The 21,125-nt window shown below is 41.1% G+C and overlaps 1 protein-coding gene across 2 annotated transcripts in view; it reads left to right on the top strand.

Moving 5' to 3' along the window:
* cacna1ia (calcium voltage-gated channel subunit alpha1 Ia) overlaps nt 1–21,125 on the top strand; it is an 856,996-nt gene that overhangs the window by 483,523 nt on the left and 352,348 nt on the right. For both annotated transcript variants that reach the window (XM_051935123.1, XM_051935122.1), the window contains exon 5: nt 12,232–12,329. In XM_051935123.1, coding sequence (XP_051791083.1) covers nt 12,232–12,329 — 98 coding nt within the window. The remainder of the gene's footprint in view (nt 1–12,231; nt 12,330–21,125) is intronic.

Raw genomic sequence — 21,125 nt, 5'->3', positions numbered from 1 at the left:
TAATGCCCTGCTGGAATTTGGGGACCTTCCATGCTGCTGGGAGGGCTCCATCTGGCGGTCTGGAGGTGTGGACCGGAATATTTGGCCGGCCATCCCTCACACTATACTAAAATTAATATTTATCTATCTATCTATACTAAAATCTGTCTGTCTAACAGGAATTTCTTTCTATCTGTACAGTGCCTTTTGTCTAGCTGTCTATTCCTGCCTACTATACTAAAATCTGTCTGTCTGTTCTCTTGTATTAGTGAAATGACCATCACATTTATATGAGCTTGTTAGATATCCTTCCTTACTTGGCTGACGTCTTTATCCAAGGTGACTTACACCATTTTTGATACAATTGGTTGCATTTCTTTCGTTTCCCCAATTAAAGCACAGGCAAGTCACAGGGTCACACACTGTCAGTAGGGGGACTTGAACCCACAACTTCACGGTTTAAAGTCCAAAGCCTTAACCATTATTCCACACTGTTTGCATCCCATTCTATCCCATTCCATTCCAAACCCACGAGCATTTAGAATTGCCCCTGTCCCTTTTCAGCTCTAACAGCCTTCACTCTTCTGGGAAGGCTTTCCACAAGATTTTGGACTGTGTCTGTGGGAATTTGTGCCCATTCATCCATTTTTTTGCATTTGTGAAGTCAGGTGTTGATGTTGGATAAGAAGATGTGGCTGACAATCAGCATTCCAGTTCTTCCCAAAGGTGTTCAGTATGGTTGAGGCCTGGGCTCTGTGCAGGACACTCAAGTTTCTCTATGCCGTGCTAGTACAGAAAATGGCTTTCCCCAAACTGTTACCACAAAGTTGGAAGTGACAATTATCTAAAGTGTCTTAGTATGCTGTAGCATTGAGTACCCTTCAATGGAACCAAGGGGCCTAGCCCAAACCCTGAAAAGCATCTCCAGACCATTATCCTTTCCCCAGTAAACTTTACAGTAGACACTATGCAGGTTGGAAGGCAGCTTTGTCCTGGAATCTGTCCAACACAGATTTGTCCATTAGACCATTGTTTCTTTAAGCATGGGGTCATGACCCATTTTGAGTCACGAGACATCTCTAATTGCGTTGTGCGGAGTCAAGAATTACAACTGGAGTGAATGAGAGATTTACAAACGATTTGCGGAGGGCCCCTTGATGGGTCGCCGTGTGGTGGCTGAAACCAACCCCAGGCGATTGTTCAAGAAGGAGCCACCCCTCTGGTCAACAATCAAGAGCGATTCTAGAAGGGGGATAGGGGTGACAAATGGCGGCAATTTTCAAAAGTCTGGCTCGAGGATCGATGATACAAGGTGCGAAGATCAGCTTATGTGAAAATTACGAAAGAACCACATGCATTATACTCCCAGATAATAAAGCGTGATTCGTAACTCTAGGAAACATGTCTCCTTTGCTCCAGAGTCCAACGGCAGCATGCTTTACACCACTCTAGCTGACATTTGACGTTGCATGTAGCACATTTCGTGAATCTCTCAACACAGTGACTTGTGGCAAAGGTGTCACCCCACAACAGTGCCACGTCTAAAGACTCTTAGCTCTTCAGTATGTCCCATTCTGCTGCCAGTCTTTGTCACTTGGAGACTGAATGGCTATGTGCTGATTTTATGCAACTGGTAACAATGAAACACTTGAACTCAATAATTTGGAGGGGTCTCCACATTACTTTTCGTATAGCGCATCACTCCATGTGGGCACTGACTTGAAGAACAGTAGAGTTCATTACAGAAGTTCTTCATTAGAACTCTTTACATGTGTTTCTACTCTAAGAGAACTAATGTTTGTATCTACGGAGAATACTCAATTAGCCCTTTTCATGCTTCCTTATGTTGTTCATTTGTGTGGCATTATTGATGAGTATGCTCTTTATTGTGGATAAGAGCAAAATCACAAAAGAAGAGCTTCTGTAGGGTCCCTCTGTGTTCAAATTCTAAACAAAAACATCCTTACCTGAATTTCAACAGCTTTCCTACTGACAAAAGATTAGATTATACAGTATATTGCTTATTAATCCCCAAGGGGAAATTCAAATGTACATCGCCACAAAAATATACAATACACAGAAACCGACTCAGAATCCAATATAAGGCATAATAATAATAATAATACAATAAATATTATGCTGAAACAAATGTAGCAAATTGATTCAGTACTATCTTTTGTCAAGAAATAACAGACAAAAAACAAACAAACATTTGGGGAAGCCTCCCCGTATACTATCTGGTTAATATCTGACCGGTTACGGTCTCTTTGTAAAGGTTACAGTAGACAATGTAATACAGACTGGGTGGAGCTTTTATTTTGAAACGGCAGGAAGGGGAATTTGAGGAAGTGGAAACTGCGTCATCTATCAGAGGAAACGGAAGTGACGTCAACATTTGGTGCTGGAAATGGAAGTGATGTCGTCTGAGGGGAGGCAGAAGTGACATCATCATTTGGTGCTGGAGGTGGAAGTGATGTTGTCTGAGGGGAGCCGGAAGTGACATCATCATTTGGGGCCGAAAGTGATGTCGTCTGAGGGGAGCCAGAAGTGACGTCATCTGAGGGGAGCCGGAGGTGGCATCATCATTTGGGGCCAGAGGTGCAGGCGGATGACTTTGAATGCAGGAGGTGGAGTCTCAACTCATCAGGAGGTGCTTGCATATGTATTAGTTGATTTGCTTATGTTGATTAGCGTCGAACGCACATTTCCAAGGTGAGTGTGATTTATAAAGGGTAATTTGCGCAGAAATGTGCGTACATCAGATTTTATATAATCTGATTATTTTTTACCATGTGTTTTCTCCCTGTTTTGATAGCATGCACATATTTTCGGGATCAAATCCACATAACATTTTATAAATGAGACCCCAGGTCCTTGCTAGTCCGGAATGCTGCCTTATCAACTTTCAGGCAGTACAGTAAAGGCTTAAAACAAATGATACATCTGATTGGCCATGAAGTAAATTCAAAAGTGAAAATGCATCTTTTTACATTTTTATCTATTTTTTCTTTCTCTTATTTGTCAGAAACAGTGAAAAACGCTGTTTTTTGAGAACCTAATCTCCCCCTTGTAGTGACTAGCAAACTAGAGAAAGCAAGGGACGTGCAGAAAGGGCCTCATGCGCTAATCTGTGCCTGGCGTAAGAGATATGCGGCCCTCTGTGTCTTCAATGAATGCAGAGAGGCAAATCAGGCCAGTGTCATCTTCCTAGTTAGCAGATTAGAGCCTGGCAGACAATGCCTCAGGAGGGCTGATAAAAGGCAGTCAGTTGGACAGGCAGGGATTAGGAATGAGTCGGTAATGAAGGATTTACCTTTTAAAACGAGAAGACGATGAAGGTGGAGGTGTTGGAAAATGCGGCCACCAACTGGTGGAGCAGAAATGGGAGTGGGAAGTGAAACTGGAAGATGGAGTGAAGGTCTGGAGCCATGGAGAGGGGAACATCAGTTTCAATAAAAGAGCAAAGCTGTCAGTAAGGGAAAAAAATGTGTTTGAATTAGAGATGAGTAAAAGGTGGGCTAGGACGGACAGATATGGAGTGTTGTTGGAAGCAGGAGGGTTATTTGTTGTTAATTTTCTTCCATTGTAGCAAATTGTTTCATTAACTTGCACAGAAAATGAGATCATTGAGTAGCATAATCACAAAATGCTTAGTGCTCAGGGAGTTGTAGCCATGCGGCCTTTTTCTTTGTATTCTTTTGTGTACTTCTCACCCGATTTGGCCCCAATGGACCTTAGACCCCTAATGTCAAACCAGCCATCCATTTTGCTATTCTGCATTTTTCATTATAGAGTTGAAGCTGGCACGAATTTGAAATGTTAGTCTATCACAGCGCACACTCCCACACACATTGACTTTTATTTTTAATTGGGCAGATTAGATATTGGTCCTTAATGAAGCATGATCATATGGCAAGAAACAAGAGGACCAAAACAAACCCAAAGGATGGTAATGGTGACTGCATCAGGCCTTCAGAGCAGAGGACAATGCCACCCTGTAGACAAAAAACAGGCAAAAAGACTGAAGAACACGACTGTGTCAAACGATTCAAAAGTACGAGGCAATACACTGGCCATATTACCCAGCTTCACCTGCACTGCAAAAATTGCATATGCAAAACCCAGACAAAGAAAAAAATTTAAATGGGAATTGTTTTGCTGTTATTTAGCAAAAATATCTGCCAATGTCGCAAGCAAAATTTGCTTGAAAAGATTTCTTAAAGTAAACTAAAAACCATAAATTCACATTTTTGATAAGTCAATAATTCTAACAATAAGGAAAACAACATTTAATGTCATGATATAAATGCTTTTCCACTTCCTTAGATTTCATTTTTTGCAATGTGGGAAATTCTGAAGACATTAAGCCTCGGCTACAGTAGCGTTGGTAAACTGGATGTAACAGAAGTACAGCAGTCTGCCTGCTACTTTAAGAGATGCCCCTTTGGTCTCAGCTTTCAAATCCCAGCTGAAGACTCACTACTTCAGTTTAGCACACCCTGACTAGAGCTGCTGATTAACTGTACAGACTGCATCTCTGTTGTTAGTCATTAGCACTAAAACATAAGTCATATGATAGTTATAATTTGTCACTAACCCCCACCTGTTCTGTTTCTCTTCTCGGTACTCAAATGTGGCACTTGGTGCCACGGCTCACCTGCCAAGTTGTTTAACCTGCCTTAGGTAAAGTCAGCCCTGACAGAGGAGCACAAGAATCGCTAATAGGAGGAGGCAGCTTGATGGCCGAAGTCTCCAGGACTCTAAACAAATCCAAATCATATTATGTGATATCATCGACTGTTGAATTCTGCTCTGTATTTGTAATATTTTTATTTTTATACTGTATTGAGGATTACTTGTGTTCTGTTCTGTGTATTGTATTATATTGACCCCCTTCTTTTTGACACCCACTGCACACCCAACCTACCTGGAAAGGGGTCTCTCTTTGAATTGCCTTTCCCAAGGTGTCTTCCATTTTTTCCCTACAAGGGTTTTTTTGGGAGTTTTTCCTTATCTTCTTAGAGAGTCAAGGCTGGGGGGCTGTCAAGAGGCAGGGCCTGTTAAAGCCCATTGGGGCACTTCTTGTGTGATTTTGCACTATATAAAAATAAATTGTATTATATTGTAATATGTGACTACTAGGATGTGAGCATAACACATGCAAATCCCCTTAATTACTGTACATATGAATTGTTTGAGTTTTATTTTTTGCCCCAAACATTATGGAGGACAGTATATGTATGTGTATGTGTGTGTAGGTAGGAGCATGCAGGCAGGTGTGTCACATAAGTGTACAGTGGAGAAAATAAGTATTAAACGTGTCAGGAGGGCTGCCATCTAGCACTCCGGGGGAGGTAAAGCTCAGGCCACGCTTGGAGGTGTCCCGGCCATCCACGACACACTGTATCCCTAAACCAGTTTCTCAATTTGCTAACTGTCAGTTAACAGGTACGTTCAGTTCATCATTTCAACCCAAACACCAACGGCAATACTTTTTTTGCTTTTTTTTTGAGTGAGCCACTTGGGAATGCTAAAATTCTGAAACTCTATCTACCACATAACACAGCGTACAATTAAACTGCATAATTAGGCACAAAATACATTCCTTGTGCTGTCATCAAATTAACTAGTGTTGAGGAATGGCTATTTAAATAGTTTGGATTTAGCTAGTTTAATAAATGTTAATCATTTTTTAACAATGCACCTCACTAGTGAGCACTAAAAAATATGTTTCTTCATTTTTAATGCTGAAAATGTAAATTAAGACAAATTCCAGGAGCCACAGCAGGCTTAAGTGTGCTTAATGTGACGGAGTCGCTAGCCACTAATTAACTGAGTAGCAGAATAGGGACATGTGCAGTGAGGGAAAAAGGCATTCTTTCTTTCTTTCTTTCTTTCTTTCTTTCTTTCTTTCTTTCTTTCTTTCTTTCTTTCTTTCTTTCTTTCTTTCTTTCTTTCTTCATGCACTTCCACACCACAATCCCCCTTTATTTATGAGCCAGCTCTCAGGGTGTTGACTTCCACTGGTCACACGATGCGGCCATTGAATGAGGGACAGCGTGCTGCTTTACAGCCACAGTGGAAGACAAACAATCCCATCACGATTTGCAGCACTCTCTGTTTCTTTTCAATAAGAGCTTTAGAGCTGCGTTTTTAAAATCCATTTATGTTCTGTGGCATGTATGATAAATAATCCCAAAAGACATGATAAATGTTTGGGGCAGCATCCCGTATACAGTAATCCCTCACCTATCGCGGGGGTTACGTTCCACACTCTTATAAACCTTTCTCACTCTCTTGTTAACCTTTCCCACGCTCTTATAAACACTTCCTATGCTCTTAAACACTTTCTGCATTCTTAAACATCGCAGACCAACACTGCACACTGCGATCAGACGTCAATGTGTCTGCACTCGCTTTGTGAAGGGGGGCAGCTGAACTCTGAGCAGAGCAGAAATGGACTTTGTGCTGCTTCTGCCAAAATGCCTGCTTGTCGCTCTGTGCGTTCAGAAGGAGGAGGAGGAGTGTGTGTGTGGTGGGGGGGTGTGAGGGCTGAACGCACATTCGCTCAAACCCCCCTCCCCGGAGGCGCAGTAGCTCCTGCCACTTCGCATTGTCAAGTGGTTGGGGAGCTGAATGAACGCTAAGGAGAAGTGGACTTTGTGCTGGCTTTGTGCTGCTTGTCGCTCTGCGTGTCAATAATTTAAAAGCCTGTACATCTCCTGTCTCACTGTCTTGTCTTGCGTGAAGTTAAAATGTTTTATAATAGTGAGATGTTACTCATATCCTTAGCCCGACATCCACATATCGTATGTGTTAACAAAGTGTGTTTTATAAGTTTACATGTGTTTAAAGCATGTGGGATGGGTATTTTAAGGCTTAAACTATAAAAATGTTTATTTATATGGTCTTTCTATATCGCGGATTTTTTCCTGTTGCTGATGGGTCTGGAACATAACTTCCGCGATAGGCGGGCAATCACTTGTATTTAAAAACCCGCGAAGTGGTGAATCCGCGAAAAGTGAACCGCGAAGTAGCGAGGGATTACTGTAATGTATCCTGGCTGCTAAAACTGAAATGATTGAACAGAGATGTTCACAAGACTGAGTCCAAACAGAACCGATCAAAGGCAAGAAAGGTGGTGGCTTTAAAGGCCCATTCAGGAAGTGATGTCATCTCTGGGGGAGGAGCCGGAAGTGATGTTGTCAGGACCGTAAGTGACATCTTTTCCTGGGGTGGACCTGGAAGTGATGCCATCGGGGGTACCGGAACCTGGCGGGATTTTCCGGGAAAGGTCTGCAAATAACTGAGAAAGACAGTCAGCACACTCCGCCACTCCCTGGTGGGTGGTGGTATTACAGTTACTCAGGCCCTTTATCTGCCACCTACTCACACATGTGTAACACATGATATCCATGCTTCTCTAGCACTGATATCTGTGTTTATGAGCTTAATGTTTTTTGTTAACCTAAAGTAAGACTGACCACTATTTGAAACCTACGTGGTAGTAGCACTGGAACCCTTTTAACCCTGGATTTTCTGTTTTTATGGGAAAAATTATTTTGTGAGATATTTTACCTTTGGGGTGTCTAGGAAGTTCAAAAATGAATAAAAACAAAAAAAATTATCACTATTATTATACAATAGCTGACAAATACTTTAATCTTCTGGAGGAAATACAATTGAAAGTGGACCTGCTTACTATGTGGTGCGTGCAGTCCTGAAGCGTCCATTTTCAATTCTGTGTTTTGTGGACTGTATGCCAGTCTCTCCAGTCTGTGCTAATAGTAGCCAACGGCTGCAAACGTACCTGTGCTGTTTACCATACCTGAAATCCATATGCATATGCAGTTATGACACCAAAATCTCCTAGACCTTCAGAACTGGTCTGTTGTTAAATGTATGCATGGGTGACCCTTTAAATAATCCTAATGAGCTGTGACTGCCAGGGCCATCACAAGTGACAATACACATTCAATGTGCTGTTTGTGTGTTTGTGATACCTCAAGTCTAATCCCACCTATACAGTTCCAGTCTGCTGTCATGTGACCTTCAGTGCATTGATCTCTGGGGGATCATCTACTAAAGTTAGGAGGTGGGAGCAGGCAAGCTGAATAAACGGTTTAACTAGTGGGATGAGGAGGTACCAGAGTGCAGAGGCTTAAGGAGAGATAAATTGTTCTTCTCTTCCTACTTCGGTGTCCCAAGAGTTAATTTTTCTGTCATTCTCCCGTACACATGCTCTACTGCCCAACAGCCCACCCTTTATCTTTCCCTTTTAGCTAAAGCATCAGTCCTCAAGTCCTCACCTTCTGCCTTTTCGTGAGTAAACACACCATGTGTGTGTATATATGTGTATGGGTGTGTGTGCGTGTGTGTGTATGTGTACGTGTATGTATGTGTTGTGGCAGGAGGCTGGGGTCCAGACCCAGCCGGGACGCCTGGAAGGACCAGGAGGCAGACTGGATAGTGTGGGGACCACGGGGAAGGAGCATGGAGGCTCAAACCCATTGGGATCCGTGGCCATCGCCAAGGGGCTCCCCAAGCCTCATAGAGCCTGAGATATCTGCACTTCCACCACACTTGGGAAGGTTGATGGAGGACCTTCCAGGGACGCCCGGAGTGCTTCCAGGTGCTGATGTGACATTTCCACCACACAAGGAAGTGCCGCCGGGAGGACATCAGCAAGCACTTGGAGTACATCCGGGTGATTATAAAAGGGGCCGCCTTCCTACAGTCAGGGAGCCAGAGTCGGGCTCCAGATAGAGACAGAAGAAAGACGGCCCACGAACGTTTAAAGGCCCATGTAAGGGTGACTGGTGCAGGAGCACTGTGTGTGTGTGGGGATTTAAAATTGTAAATAAACTTGTGTTTTCTAGAACTGTGGTGTCTGTCTGATGGTGTTCAGGCTAATTCTCATAATGTATATACCAGCTGTTTAAGCATGTGCTGCAAAAAGCCCGGGCTAATAGAAACTATTGAAATTGTCAGAAAAAAAATTAAAATGCAGAGTCGGCGGTTTCGTATTGCGGACATGCTCGCCCCTCTTGTCTATCAGTAGCTAAGCGAGTTTCTCTTTCCTTGGAGGTTTTGTTTTGCCGATGTGCTCGCCTTGCTTGTTTATTAGCGGCTAAGCGAGTTTCTTTCCTCAGCAGTTTCACTCTGGCGACGGAGTCACTTTCTTTCAGCTTCATGCTGTAGCTTCACACTTCCAGGCTGGACAGACAGAGATACACACTTCCACACATAAACGTTTAGATATAAGATGCATGTGTGTGTATGTATATACAGTATATAGATATATAGATTGGTGTATATTGATATATTGTACACTTTACTACTCAGAGTGGTAACTTGTTGTATGAGGTTCAGCACGTGGAATGAAGAATTTAATTGTACTGTGTATGAGGGTGTGTAGTGGGAACTGAGATTACCTATAAAAGAGTAACTTCAGGTACGTGGATTTTTTCTTTTACGATATATATATATCTTATTGCTATTATATCCATAAATATCCTGCATTTATACTGTCACGCATGTGTGTCAGTGGATCGCCCTTCGTGCTTATCTGATGCATGTAGTACCACTCCACGACCAGAGGAGGCACTGGCACTCTTCATGTCCTCTTCCATTCCCTCAAAGGTGTCAAGAAGACATCCAGTGAGGGCAGCTTTCTCTGCCCTTTCTGATCTCCCGTGTTTAAAGCAGAAGGTCGCCAGAGGGAGGCGTCACTGTCGGAGCAGAGCACACTGCATTGTAGAGCTCCAATCTTATGACATAAGCAAAGAAAGAACTTCTTAAGCCTTCATCTTCATCTTATTTTTTTGTTTCATTTTAATCTCACACCATGGTGTGCTTTGATTTAATGGAGACGGCTGGTTTGTTGCCCCAGTATTTATCCTTTTGACTTGTTGTTCCTCACTCAACCACAATATACTACACACAGCATGAAAAACTGGAATGAAAGCTGAAAACACAGGGTTTAGTCGATAGCCAAATGGCACATTTATTTCCTTCCAAGTAAGCAACGTGAGAGAGACGGGTGAGCTGAACAAAATGTTAGTGCTTTCCCTATATCATTATTTGGTATGATTTTGGGTCCTCAAAGGTTTGTTTCTATCGTTAGGTCCGTTTCCAGCGTTGCTAGGGGGTGTGGCCTCTGAGGTCTTGACCTATGAGTAATCGAATCAATGGGATAAAAGGACAGTGGTGAGTGGAAGTTCTTATCCAATCTGTGGATAGCAAATTTCTGAAGCATTCAAAGTGTTTCTTTGTGCTCTTTTCTCACATGTATACTTTCGGGTTTTAACCCTCTTTTTCTCCCGATCATGATTATTGTCTCTTGTATTGGGCTTCAGTGTTATTTCACTTTTTTGTTTTGTTTTGTTTTTGCTATGCGTCTCTGGGTTTTTGCTCAAAAGTTTATCTGCCAGTTTGAGACACCCTAGAGACCGTCCATGTGCAGTCTGTACCTTCCCTGCATGTTCTCATGTTTTATTTCTAGATGTTCTGCATTGGTTTTATATTACACAGATTGTCACGTTAGGTACACTGTGAATTGGCCAAGTTGTGACCCTTAGGCTTTGCTCTTGTGTCTTTGGTGGGTTATTGTCCCATCTGATGTAATTTTTTGGTCTGCTTTAAATCCTGATTGGGTACAGTTCTACTTCCTGCCAACCTGCATCCTTCATTAAACTGCACATAATGAACCTCATAAACCTGTTTGTAGGCTCAGTAGGTACCTACTGGCCCATTCATGTAGAACTGATACAATCCGTTAACACTCATTCTATCACAGATGGATAGCTGAGCAAGAGAATGATGCTTAATATTACACGGTGCAATGTGTGAAATGGTGGTGGATATTTCAGGTACATCATTATACTGAAAGTGAATGTGATTGCCAAGTTGTTCTTTTTGTCTCCATTCCTGTGACAAGTGTGTGTTCCCAAAAGCCCCCATCTATTTGCACCATATGTTGCACCATGAGTTTGTCCAAATAGTCCAGCTTCAGAGAGTAAACACTGCGACAACCATAACAGCACTTGTTATAATCAATCAAAATGGGGCGGGTTAACAGAGACTCTCAATTTGTCTCTTCTTCTAGAATGATAACACAGGGAGATCAAAGCACAGAAAAGAATATTTTATTAAAAATACAATACAAGAAAAAGTTATACATAAGGGTTATAACTCAAAATGGAAGTTAAACAAAAGGTCTGCAGCTTGGTCAGGCTTAACGTGTTCCCTGTCAGGAAGGCGGGCTGTGTGATCGTCCAAAGGCTCGACAGAAAATATATTTTGGAGTGCCACATTTGGAGATCTGGTGTATTCTAGATCTATTCTGGTTATTTATTTTTGTGAGAAAGATATGGAGTAATGAAGTAAATTAAAAATGCCTCAGAGTCTCCCAGAGTGAACCTGCTGAGACTTCTGAGGGTCCATTTGTCTCAAGAAAATAATCAATTTGCTTGGATTTGAATGCTGTACGGTTCTCATGAGATAATAACGGCAGTGTGTAGGACGTTTAGTGTGTAAGGTCCATCATCAGAGGGGCGTGGTGAGAGATAACGATAGCGGCGTAATTACAAGATTTGACAGTGGGCAAAAAATGATTGTTTATGAGGAAAAATAATCAATTCTTGAGTAACAATGATGTACGGGTGAGAAGGAGTTTGCTCTTAAGTTAGCATTTAAGAACCTCCATGGGTCAAATAAGTTACACAGAAAATAAATTTTGGAGCGCCAACCCAGCTGTCCTAAATGCATGATGGCGTGAAAATGTAACAAAATAATTGCCAACAAAAATTACATGGCTTGACAAAATCTAGGCCTTTCTTTGTCAATGTGATCAAAAAGCTCCTTCACTTTGTTAACTGGGTTGAGAAGTGATACCACCTTCCGGGCGGTCGTGCTTTTATGGCCTATTGATCAGAAGAGGTGGAGTCAGTTGCCCTCATTGGCCTGGAAGAAGAGACAGTTAGTGGCAGTGCCCTCTCTTGGTCTGGAGTGGAACTCGGAGGGTGACCCTCTAACACAAATGCGAGACAGCTGGCTTGTCCACTTGTAAAGGGTGAAAACACCAAGGGGCTGAATTTAAAGAACAGAATAAGAAGAGGCTGGGTCATTTGCCAGAGTAAGACGCTTGTATTAGGGGAGCTTTGCGCTCATTGGATAAAAGGCCAACGCAAAGCCTCAGATGGTGGATTATATGCTGCAAAAAATTCATTTCTTTTTCTTTTTTCCCCACAGCATGGTTGAATACTCCTTGGACCTTCAAAACATCAATCTGTCAGCCATCAGAACTGTCCGGGTCCTCAGACCACTCAAAGCCATAAACAGAGTGCCCAGTAAGTCAGTTTCCTTCGTTTTTCATTTGCTTCTCATTCCGCCATAATGCAGTGTTTTGTAGTACAGACTGGTGGTGGTCTATCTAAAGTTGGTTTATATCCTGGGGAGTCTCTTATAAAATGTTGAGATCACTGGTCAGGTCTTAGATTGGATTGCTGGGGTGACATGAGGTTAAATATTCACTGAGCTACTGAGTCATGCTATGGTCATGTTTTTTTTTAAAAATCGATAGTCTAATGCAGTTTTTACTTTGTACTTGCTTTGAAGACATTGAGAAGATCTCTAAATGTTGCACTGTGTCAGATTTTGGTAAGAGAGCAATGGCTTTGAAAATGAGCACATGTGCATTTGGGCAGCACAATGGTACAGCTTCAAATTTCCAGTGTCCTGGGCATTGGGATTGACATTCAAACCACAGGGCAAGTGCTCCCTGCTGGCCTCACCAGAACCTTTTCCAGAAGCAACCCAAGTTTTTCCAAGGTGGTCTGCCAATCCAAGTACTGGCCGAGCCCAAACATGCTTAGATTCAGGTGGATGACCTGAAGGACCTGTCGCATGGCCGCTTATGCCATTTTGGCATTTCTCTCTCCATGTTTGCATGTCCATTTTCGGGTTGCTCTGGCTTTCCTTAAACACCCCCAAAACCATGCATGCCAGGTTAACTGTCAATTTCAAACTGTCCCTGTTTGTGCATGAGTGGGCTCTACGATGGAGGTTTGCCTTTTCCACAGCTGGCTCCCACCTTGTACGTGACTGTGGCAGTATAGACTTCAGACCAGGGTGACCTTAAAATAAATTAAATGGTTATGTAAATGTTATGTGATGTTGTCACTTTAAAGTTCTGGAAAGTTCCAGAAAGGTTTGGTTTTATCTCACTGACACAGCAAAAATGAGAACATAGCATTGTAGGTCATTAAAAAAAGGGCTCTCAGTTGTTCCTTTATTGTAAGATTTTAGAAATCTTGACTATATGCTGTCCATGCAGTGACAGATCTCAAGCACCCAGACCTCTTGTCTTGTCTCTCCTTGTCACACTCTTGATTGTGGGGGCATGACTCACAATTTCCATCTGCTCTGTGGCCTAGTGGCTAAAGTGCTGGTCTATAAATTACAAGGCTGACACTTTTGCACTTTGCAATCAAACTGAGTCATTTATCCCTAAGACAATGGACTTTAGCACTTCAAAATTATCATTTGTAAAATGAATACAGCATGTACTGTAACCAGTTAGAACCTATTATGAAAAATGCCATTGTGGTGAAGTGCATCGGGGTCCGTGGCTATTGTGGCTTAGGATTTTGGGTATGTGCTCGCTGATGGAAAGCTTTGTGGCCATGGAATGTTTAATGGGGATGGCTGACTGCTCATTCATGAGTGGGAGAATTCGGTACTACCATTTCCTATTGGTGCCCCATGAGGTGTTAGTGAAAGGACCTGCACCCACAAGGATAAAATGTGTCTGAGTAGGACACAAAGGGGAAGGATCGAGATCAAGAACAGATGAAAAAAGAAGTGTGAGAGGAAGAGACAGAGAGAGAAAGATTCAGGTGATTCACCCAGAGCTGGGGAGTGGAGACGCATGAGGAGGCCACAGAAATAGGGCATCATGGGCAGGTTAGGAATAGGAGCAGCTGATGGTTCTAAGGATCATACTACAGATAATGGTGGGATGATGGCGTCAGATTCTGGTCATCCCAGCAGGTCCCGAATAATGTGGCTGGTTCGATGGCTGAAAATGGTTGACTGTGCTCAGCCTCCTGGTTTGGTATTTGCTCAGCTGTGGGACTTCCTATAGACTGGTGTGTGCTTTCTTATTCATATGCAATCTACTGAATTGACCCCAGGAGGGTGCTAGACAATGTGTAGAAACACCTCAATGATGATCAATAGAACGGGATGCACCTGAGCCAAAATTCAAGTGTCACAGCAAATGGTCTGAATACTTGGAACTTTTAATAAATTTGCAAAAATTTCTAAAACCTTGATTTGCTTGCTCATATGGGGGTATGACGTGTTGTTTGAGGGACGAAAATGAATTTAAATGATTTTAGCATAAGGCTGCAATTTAACTTAATGTGAAAAAAGTGAGGGGGGTCTGAATGCTTCTTGAAGGACCTGTATAGGATTATAGGATTTCAACGTTTCCATTCTCGGAAACTGTAACTTTAAACTGTATAGTGTGATCATAACGAAACCAAAAGAAAGGTTGACTTGCATCGCTTTTAATTAGTAAGGGTGAATGTGCTTGGAGGGAGGTCTTCTTGTCCCTCGCTTCTCACCAATCATCCTTCCAAATAAGTTGCAGGCTTTGTATCTTTCCATATTGTTTGATAGCACTGGAGGGGCCCCTCAGGTGTGCAGTATAACATCATTTTGGAAAACTCTGCCGTTCACTCAGTTGTGCCTGGCTGCTGTACAGTTTGATAAAATCCCTCAGTTATCCGATACCCTGAAGTAACGGCAGAGACTCTGTGGTTATTAGTTTATAGCAGATTTTTTTTTGAGTGTGTGACTCTGTTAAGGCAGCACCGGGCAGCTGTGACAATAGAGTCCAGTTTAGTGGCACATCACCCTAAGGCAAAAAGGGACCTATTCAGTCATTTTAATCTGTGCTTCCCTTATTTCTCTTGACTTTACTACTGCAAAAGAAGGTTTGCACACTACCTGCTATAGAAGTGATGGTTACTTATTTATGAAAAGGAAAAATATTGAAAAATCAGCAGAATTGTGGCCAGTGCTATACTGTATAGAATGTCCGCTGGGGCTTCAGACTGATTTTTAATTCAAATCCTTCCTTCATCTCTCCTAGTCATAGAAGGAAAAATGTTTTAAAAAGGCCTCCTTACCTTTTTTTTTATTATTTTACATTTTTCACTTGCAGCTGTGAATTCTGGGCATCAGCTTTTGACACATCCTCTACAGGTAATACTGGAGTAGAGTAGCCACACACAAAGTGATGTCGCTGGCCTTGGCAGACATGTTCCAGTCGAGATTGGTGTCGCTATTTGAACAGCTATGTCACCGTACCAATTAGACATAAACCTCCAGGGATAAGAGTAGAGAAAGCAGGCCAGGAACACAACCCCATTCCGCAGTTTAAATTGTATTAGTGATTCAGATCACAGAGCCTTTATGTAATACACAGTAGTGGATCCCAGCACAAACCGTGGGGTTAGTGGTCACTGTAGGTTTAGAAATTTAGCGGTGTGGCAGAGAAGGGAGAAGAGTATGGCAGCCTTTACAGCTTGTTTCCACTTATCTTAGGAAGGGGGATCCTATGAGGAAATCAATTTATTGCTTTTAGCCATTTCCTCCTACAATGATACTCTGGAATTTGATCTGTGTGAAGTTTTTGATACTTGTCAGGCCGTGAAGGGGTCATGGCAAAGGCATACAACTTAGAGATATTGCCTTTTATAGCATATTTATGGAGTATTTTCACCAAAATTCAACATCTGAGTTGAATCAAAATAGGCAGATCAGAGTTGCGCAGATTTATTTAGAAGTTAAAAGTAAGGGTACAACCTAAGCTCTGATGAGCAGTAGCTCTGATTGTCAAAATTTGCCAAGGCATCTATTGTAGTGAATATGCTTTGTTCATAAAATGCTTTCCTGGAAAATTGCCTTTTGTTTGTGGCTTAGGCAAAACTTTTTTCCCAGTGGCCCATGATGATTTGCAATGCCACAACATCATAGAACTGTAACAACCAATGCTGGATGGGATATAAAGCCCCACCCCACCAAGCCATCATAGAAATGTACCTGTCAACATTGGATGGGAGAGACCTTGTGATTTCACTTAAGCACAAAATGTGCATGCAAAACGAAACTGCATGTGTCGGTGTATTTGTGACGTAAAGGTAACGTCTTTTTGTATGGACTTGTGTGTAATACTGAACTTACCCCTTTAATTCTGTTACTCAGAGTGTTGTGCAGTTGATGCAAACAGGAAGGAATGAAGAATCCATGTGTGTGTTGTGCATTTTGTAGTAGCAGCAGCATTGAATGAGCAAAAATGAAGGGGAGAATTAAACAACTTTCAGAGAGGTGAGCCCCTGCTATCAAATCTGTCAGGGACAAACCTTAGTGAATTCATGTGTTTCACTGTCGGCAAAAATTTCTTACTGTTCTGATATTTAACTCTGTTCATTTTATATTAGGAAGGTGCAGTGGTTTGCACTCTTGCCTTAAGTTAGGTCACAATTTTGGCTATAATAATTGGTCCAGTATAGTTGACAGACATATCCCAAGCCATCAGGGACACTTAAAACACCACTGCACCATTATAATCCACTGACGTCCAATGAGTTTGGCGAAGTTCTCACAAATTTCTGCGATTTTGTCAAATCTGTAAAAAAGTAAATATGCGGAGTTTATTCATCACTAAAGAGCAGTCATAGCAAATGTAATATTGATGCCCCGTCACAAGGTCCAAGTCATGCAGTCAATAAGTCTGGTATTAAATTTTGGACAGTACTTTATGTAAATAATATGTACAACACATTCTAAGTGCTATTCTCTATTTGGCGAAAAGTTACACTTGATTAGCAGTCAAAGGCAGTCTGCATCTGTGATGATGTAACTTGTTGAGCCTTTCACTTTTTATAGTTAAATACTAAAGTGTATTTGGACAGCCACTCGTATCATAGTACCTCTCGGGGTCCGTCTTGCTGCTGGTAGAACAGATTTCCCTCGGAATAATAAAGTCATCTAATCTAACCTAAGTAATACTCCCAATAAAGGAAAACTTTGTAAAGAGTCACTGTGGAGATGCCGAAAATAGGTGCTGACTGCTGATACGGACTGATTTATAATAAGCCCACATGCAGTTTGTCATTTACAAATATTTACATATCTGGAGAAATATGTCAGTATACATTTTTTTCTTCCCAAAAAAAATTCTACTTCTATTTTATATATTTGTGTCCGGCTAATTGAACCATGTTTTATTTTCCATTAGAAAATACCAATAAACAATGAAGCAGCTGTCAGCCCAGCAATAGCACAACCCTGAGAACATTTTTTTTAACAGACATTGTATTCAAATGTTTAAAGTGAAAACAGATGCAAACAATATGTGCTTTGTGCCATGTAATTATTTGTTTATACATTCACTCAAGCTGTGTTTGGCCATCTGTGGTTTTTTGGGGAAGGGCAGCAGAGATGTATTTTCAGGATGCCAGTCTGATGTGTCATTAGTGAGAACAAAAGTATTCAGAAGTCACTTGGAGTAAACTCGGTGTTTTGAAACTGAAAAAAATTGTGATGATTCTAAAGTAGTGTTAACCTGAGAGTCCATCTGCATCAGCTACTGGACATCTGCTTGAATTGTTATCACATTCCAAAACAGTGATCCAATTCACATATGATTTTCTCCCCATGGCACAAAATTAGTAGGTAAGTCTACAGAAGACTTTTTTAAACTATTGAGAAGATCAACTGGCTATTAGACTTTTTGCAGTTAAGTAGAAAATCCTACTCCTTTCAGGCTGAGACAGATGTAAAATAAAAAACGGTGGAAATAGTCCCCTTAATGATGATGCATTTTTTGCTGGAGGCAATGAAATGATGATCAAGGAAATCAAAGGGGAAAAAATGATTTTTCTTTCTAAATAAACAAAAGCCCTCAATGTCGTGTTTCCATAGTTGTAGTCCAAAATTGCATTGACTTGAACCACTGAATCTCTTTTTCTACCTTCATTTCTAAGCTGAGCTCCTTATGTACGTATTTTTACAACATCTTGCTCGTTTCTTCTCAGAAGACCATGGTGTGGTGCCATCTCTGAGACGAACTCATTCCATTACCAAAATAAGTAGCTTCAACAACTTTACTAAGCATACAACAGAAACTGTGTTTATTCATTGCCTGAGATGTTAGAAATTTACCTCCATATCACTATTGTCTGTGTTAGTCTATTTCAAAGGGCTTACAAAAATGAAGAAACACGGGAAAGGGTGGAGTATTATACCAGAAATCTAATGTGTCATGATTTAAGCTGAAAACTGATGCTTTGTAGCCTCCTTAAGAGAAGACATGTTGTGTACCGTTGCTAGGGTCACATCCCTCATTTGTAGGGGTGCAGCCTCTCGGGTCGTGACCTTGACTTAATTAACAACTGGCATAAAAGGTCAGCCTTTCGCTAGGAACCTAATCAGATCTGCAGATAAAAAAGTTAATTTCATTTTGATCTACTGTGTGTTTTCTCTTCTTGTGCTGTCTGTTTCAACTTATTGCCTGTTTAACCTTGATTTTGCTTCTCATCTGGGTTACGGTCACTATGGTTTATTTTTTATTTTATTTTGTTTTGTCTTTTTCCCACTTCTTCTGGTTTACTCACAAAATCAGTTCCTCTGTTTTTCTGCTGAGTCAGGACATAATGTGCCCATTATTTTTATAAAAATAAATACTCAGTAAGCCTGAAACTCGCATTGGCTCAACCCCTCAAACTCTTTGTTTTATCATGGAAAAGCTTTTGAAACGGCAATTCCTTAAAACATAAAGCCCCTTTTCAAATGCACAGATTCTTTTCTCTTCGAACCACAGTAATTTCTCATAGCTTTTTTGCTGCTTTTGTTAAACTTACCAACCTTGGGGATATGCAGTTCAGAGCTGCAATGCACTTACACCTAAGACTACGGACCACTAGCTTCTATCAGTAGTTCCTTTATACTTCACAAAGACTACACAGAAGTCTTCCTATTAAGTAATCAATCTCCCTCATCCCACTTGACCTTCATGATAATGGATTTCTGTTCCTAGCCCCTGGCAGTACAATAAAGCAAATCTGTAAGCAGGAGTGCAGGATTTAATAAATGTTAATCTTTAATGTTAAATCATTATTCAACTAGTGCCATAAAAAAAGTAAAATAAAGTGTAGCAATACACACCATACAACCTGGTACTATTAGACGTTTAGTCTTTCCAAGTAGCTCTATTCTTGTGTTGTTTGGAGGATTGACAGTAATTGAGCAATCTTCATTTGACTTTCCCCTTCTCTATTCTTCTGGCAGCTAACCTTTTATAACTCATTGTCATTATCCAAAGTTTTTCATTAAAACTAAAATCATGCTTCCAGATTCAGAGGCTTTAGCTCAGGCTGCTAACATCATAAATGGGAGCCAACAGTGCGGCATGCTTGTGTAAGAGTCAGCCAATACCTTTTCATACTTTAAAAGGAATTATCAAAATATTTAGCTGATTCTTAATTAAAATTTAATAGACAAGGAACATTTTCCAGTTCCCAAGTAACATAATTGGCTATTTCAGCATAGAAAATTAATAAACTAAACACATCAAGAAACATTCTGGTTTTTGAGAAAAGTTCTTCACCTTCCTTCATCATTTCCACTCCACTGACAGTCTGAAATCTGGGGAGTCGGATGGGACAGACCCTTTTCCACAAAAGAATGGGAAAACGTCTAACTTTTTTTTTTTTCCCACAACTCCTTACTCACTAACCAAATGTTAACAGGGACTTGGCTGGGTCGCCAACCCTTCTGTGTTTTCCCACAGTTTTCATTCACACTCCGGCTCTCTTGGAGACACGACTGCAATTACTATCTCTCTCTATTAGCGTCCATCAGTGCGGCCCCCGTGAGTGCAGATTTTTTTTTTTCAAATTGCCCAGTTCAGAATGAGTCATTCACTTGTGTAAAATTGCCATTTGAATAACACACTTAACAGTGTGCCCTGTTGATAGTCTTGCCACTGATGTGCCTCTGCTCGTTAATTCTAGCACTCTATTACCATTTATTGCAATCTGTTGCTTTTTATTGTATGATACTAAGTGTGTAGATGTAATGGTTGCAGCGAAAAAGAGGCTCTTTAACAAAACAAATTGAATGAATGAAATTTCTTTTTGTTCTTACTTTTATTCAGTGATTTACAATCAGACCGAAAAAAAAAAATCCTTTAAATAGTCTCTGTACAATAAAGGAGAATTCCCCGTGTAGCTAAGTGGTGTCAAATTCTGGGTGAATGTCATCTTGAAACTGTTGCTGCTGGGATCAACATAAGGTCCCTAGCAGCTCTAACGTCCTTGTCTACTTAGATGGTTTGCTTTATCGCTGAGGTTCCAGTTAGATTTGCGAGAGGGCACATCTTTTATCAGGAATTATTTTATTCTATAAACCATGCAAGTGAGAGATGATGCAATGTTGAACAGAAAGAACATAACAAAGAAACCCAAAGTGCCTCAATAAGCCTGTTACACACCTTTAGTTCTGTATGAGTCTCAAACACTCAGTTCCTCTCACCTCCTACCGTTTCTTTTCATTACAACCACAGTCTTCCTGTTAGTTCGAGCCTTTGCTTCAACTCACCTCACAACTACAAACTCAACCGCTTACTAGCAGAACACAGCCTTTAATCCCCAGGATCAAAACAGGAAATCCTGAAGAATGCCACCAAGATGTCAGCTAATGACCTCAGCTGTGTTTTCATTCCTGAGCCCCAGTTCACACTTAAAGAGTTAAACACTCTTAGTGACTCTGATGCTGCCTACTCTCCAGCTTCAGATGGGCTTCTGTCAGACATTTGGGCCCTTAACTGGTAAATCTGGCAGACCTCGGGACCTTCATAGAGGGATCGAAGCCAGTGGAACAGTAAGAGTCAGACACAGAGGTGCAATTTGGAAACAAAAGTGGAATTTTATTGTGCAATAAATAGATAAAAACATTTAAAGTGCACTTTCCAAAAATGTGAAAACAATAAATAGTTGTTAAATGTACTATAAAAATGCACAGAAATTGTGAAAACTTCACATACCCAAATCTTCTTCCTATCAAAAAGATAT

The sequence above is a fragment of the Erpetoichthys calabaricus genome, chromosome 12, assembly GCF_900747795.2.
Source record: "Erpetoichthys calabaricus chromosome 12, fErpCal1.3, whole genome shotgun sequence".
Classification (NCBI taxonomy): Eukaryota; Metazoa; Chordata; class Cladistia; order Polypteriformes; family Polypteridae; genus Erpetoichthys; species Erpetoichthys calabaricus.
Note: the sequence above shows the minus strand (reverse complement) of the source record. Positions and strands in the feature narration are given on the sequence as shown.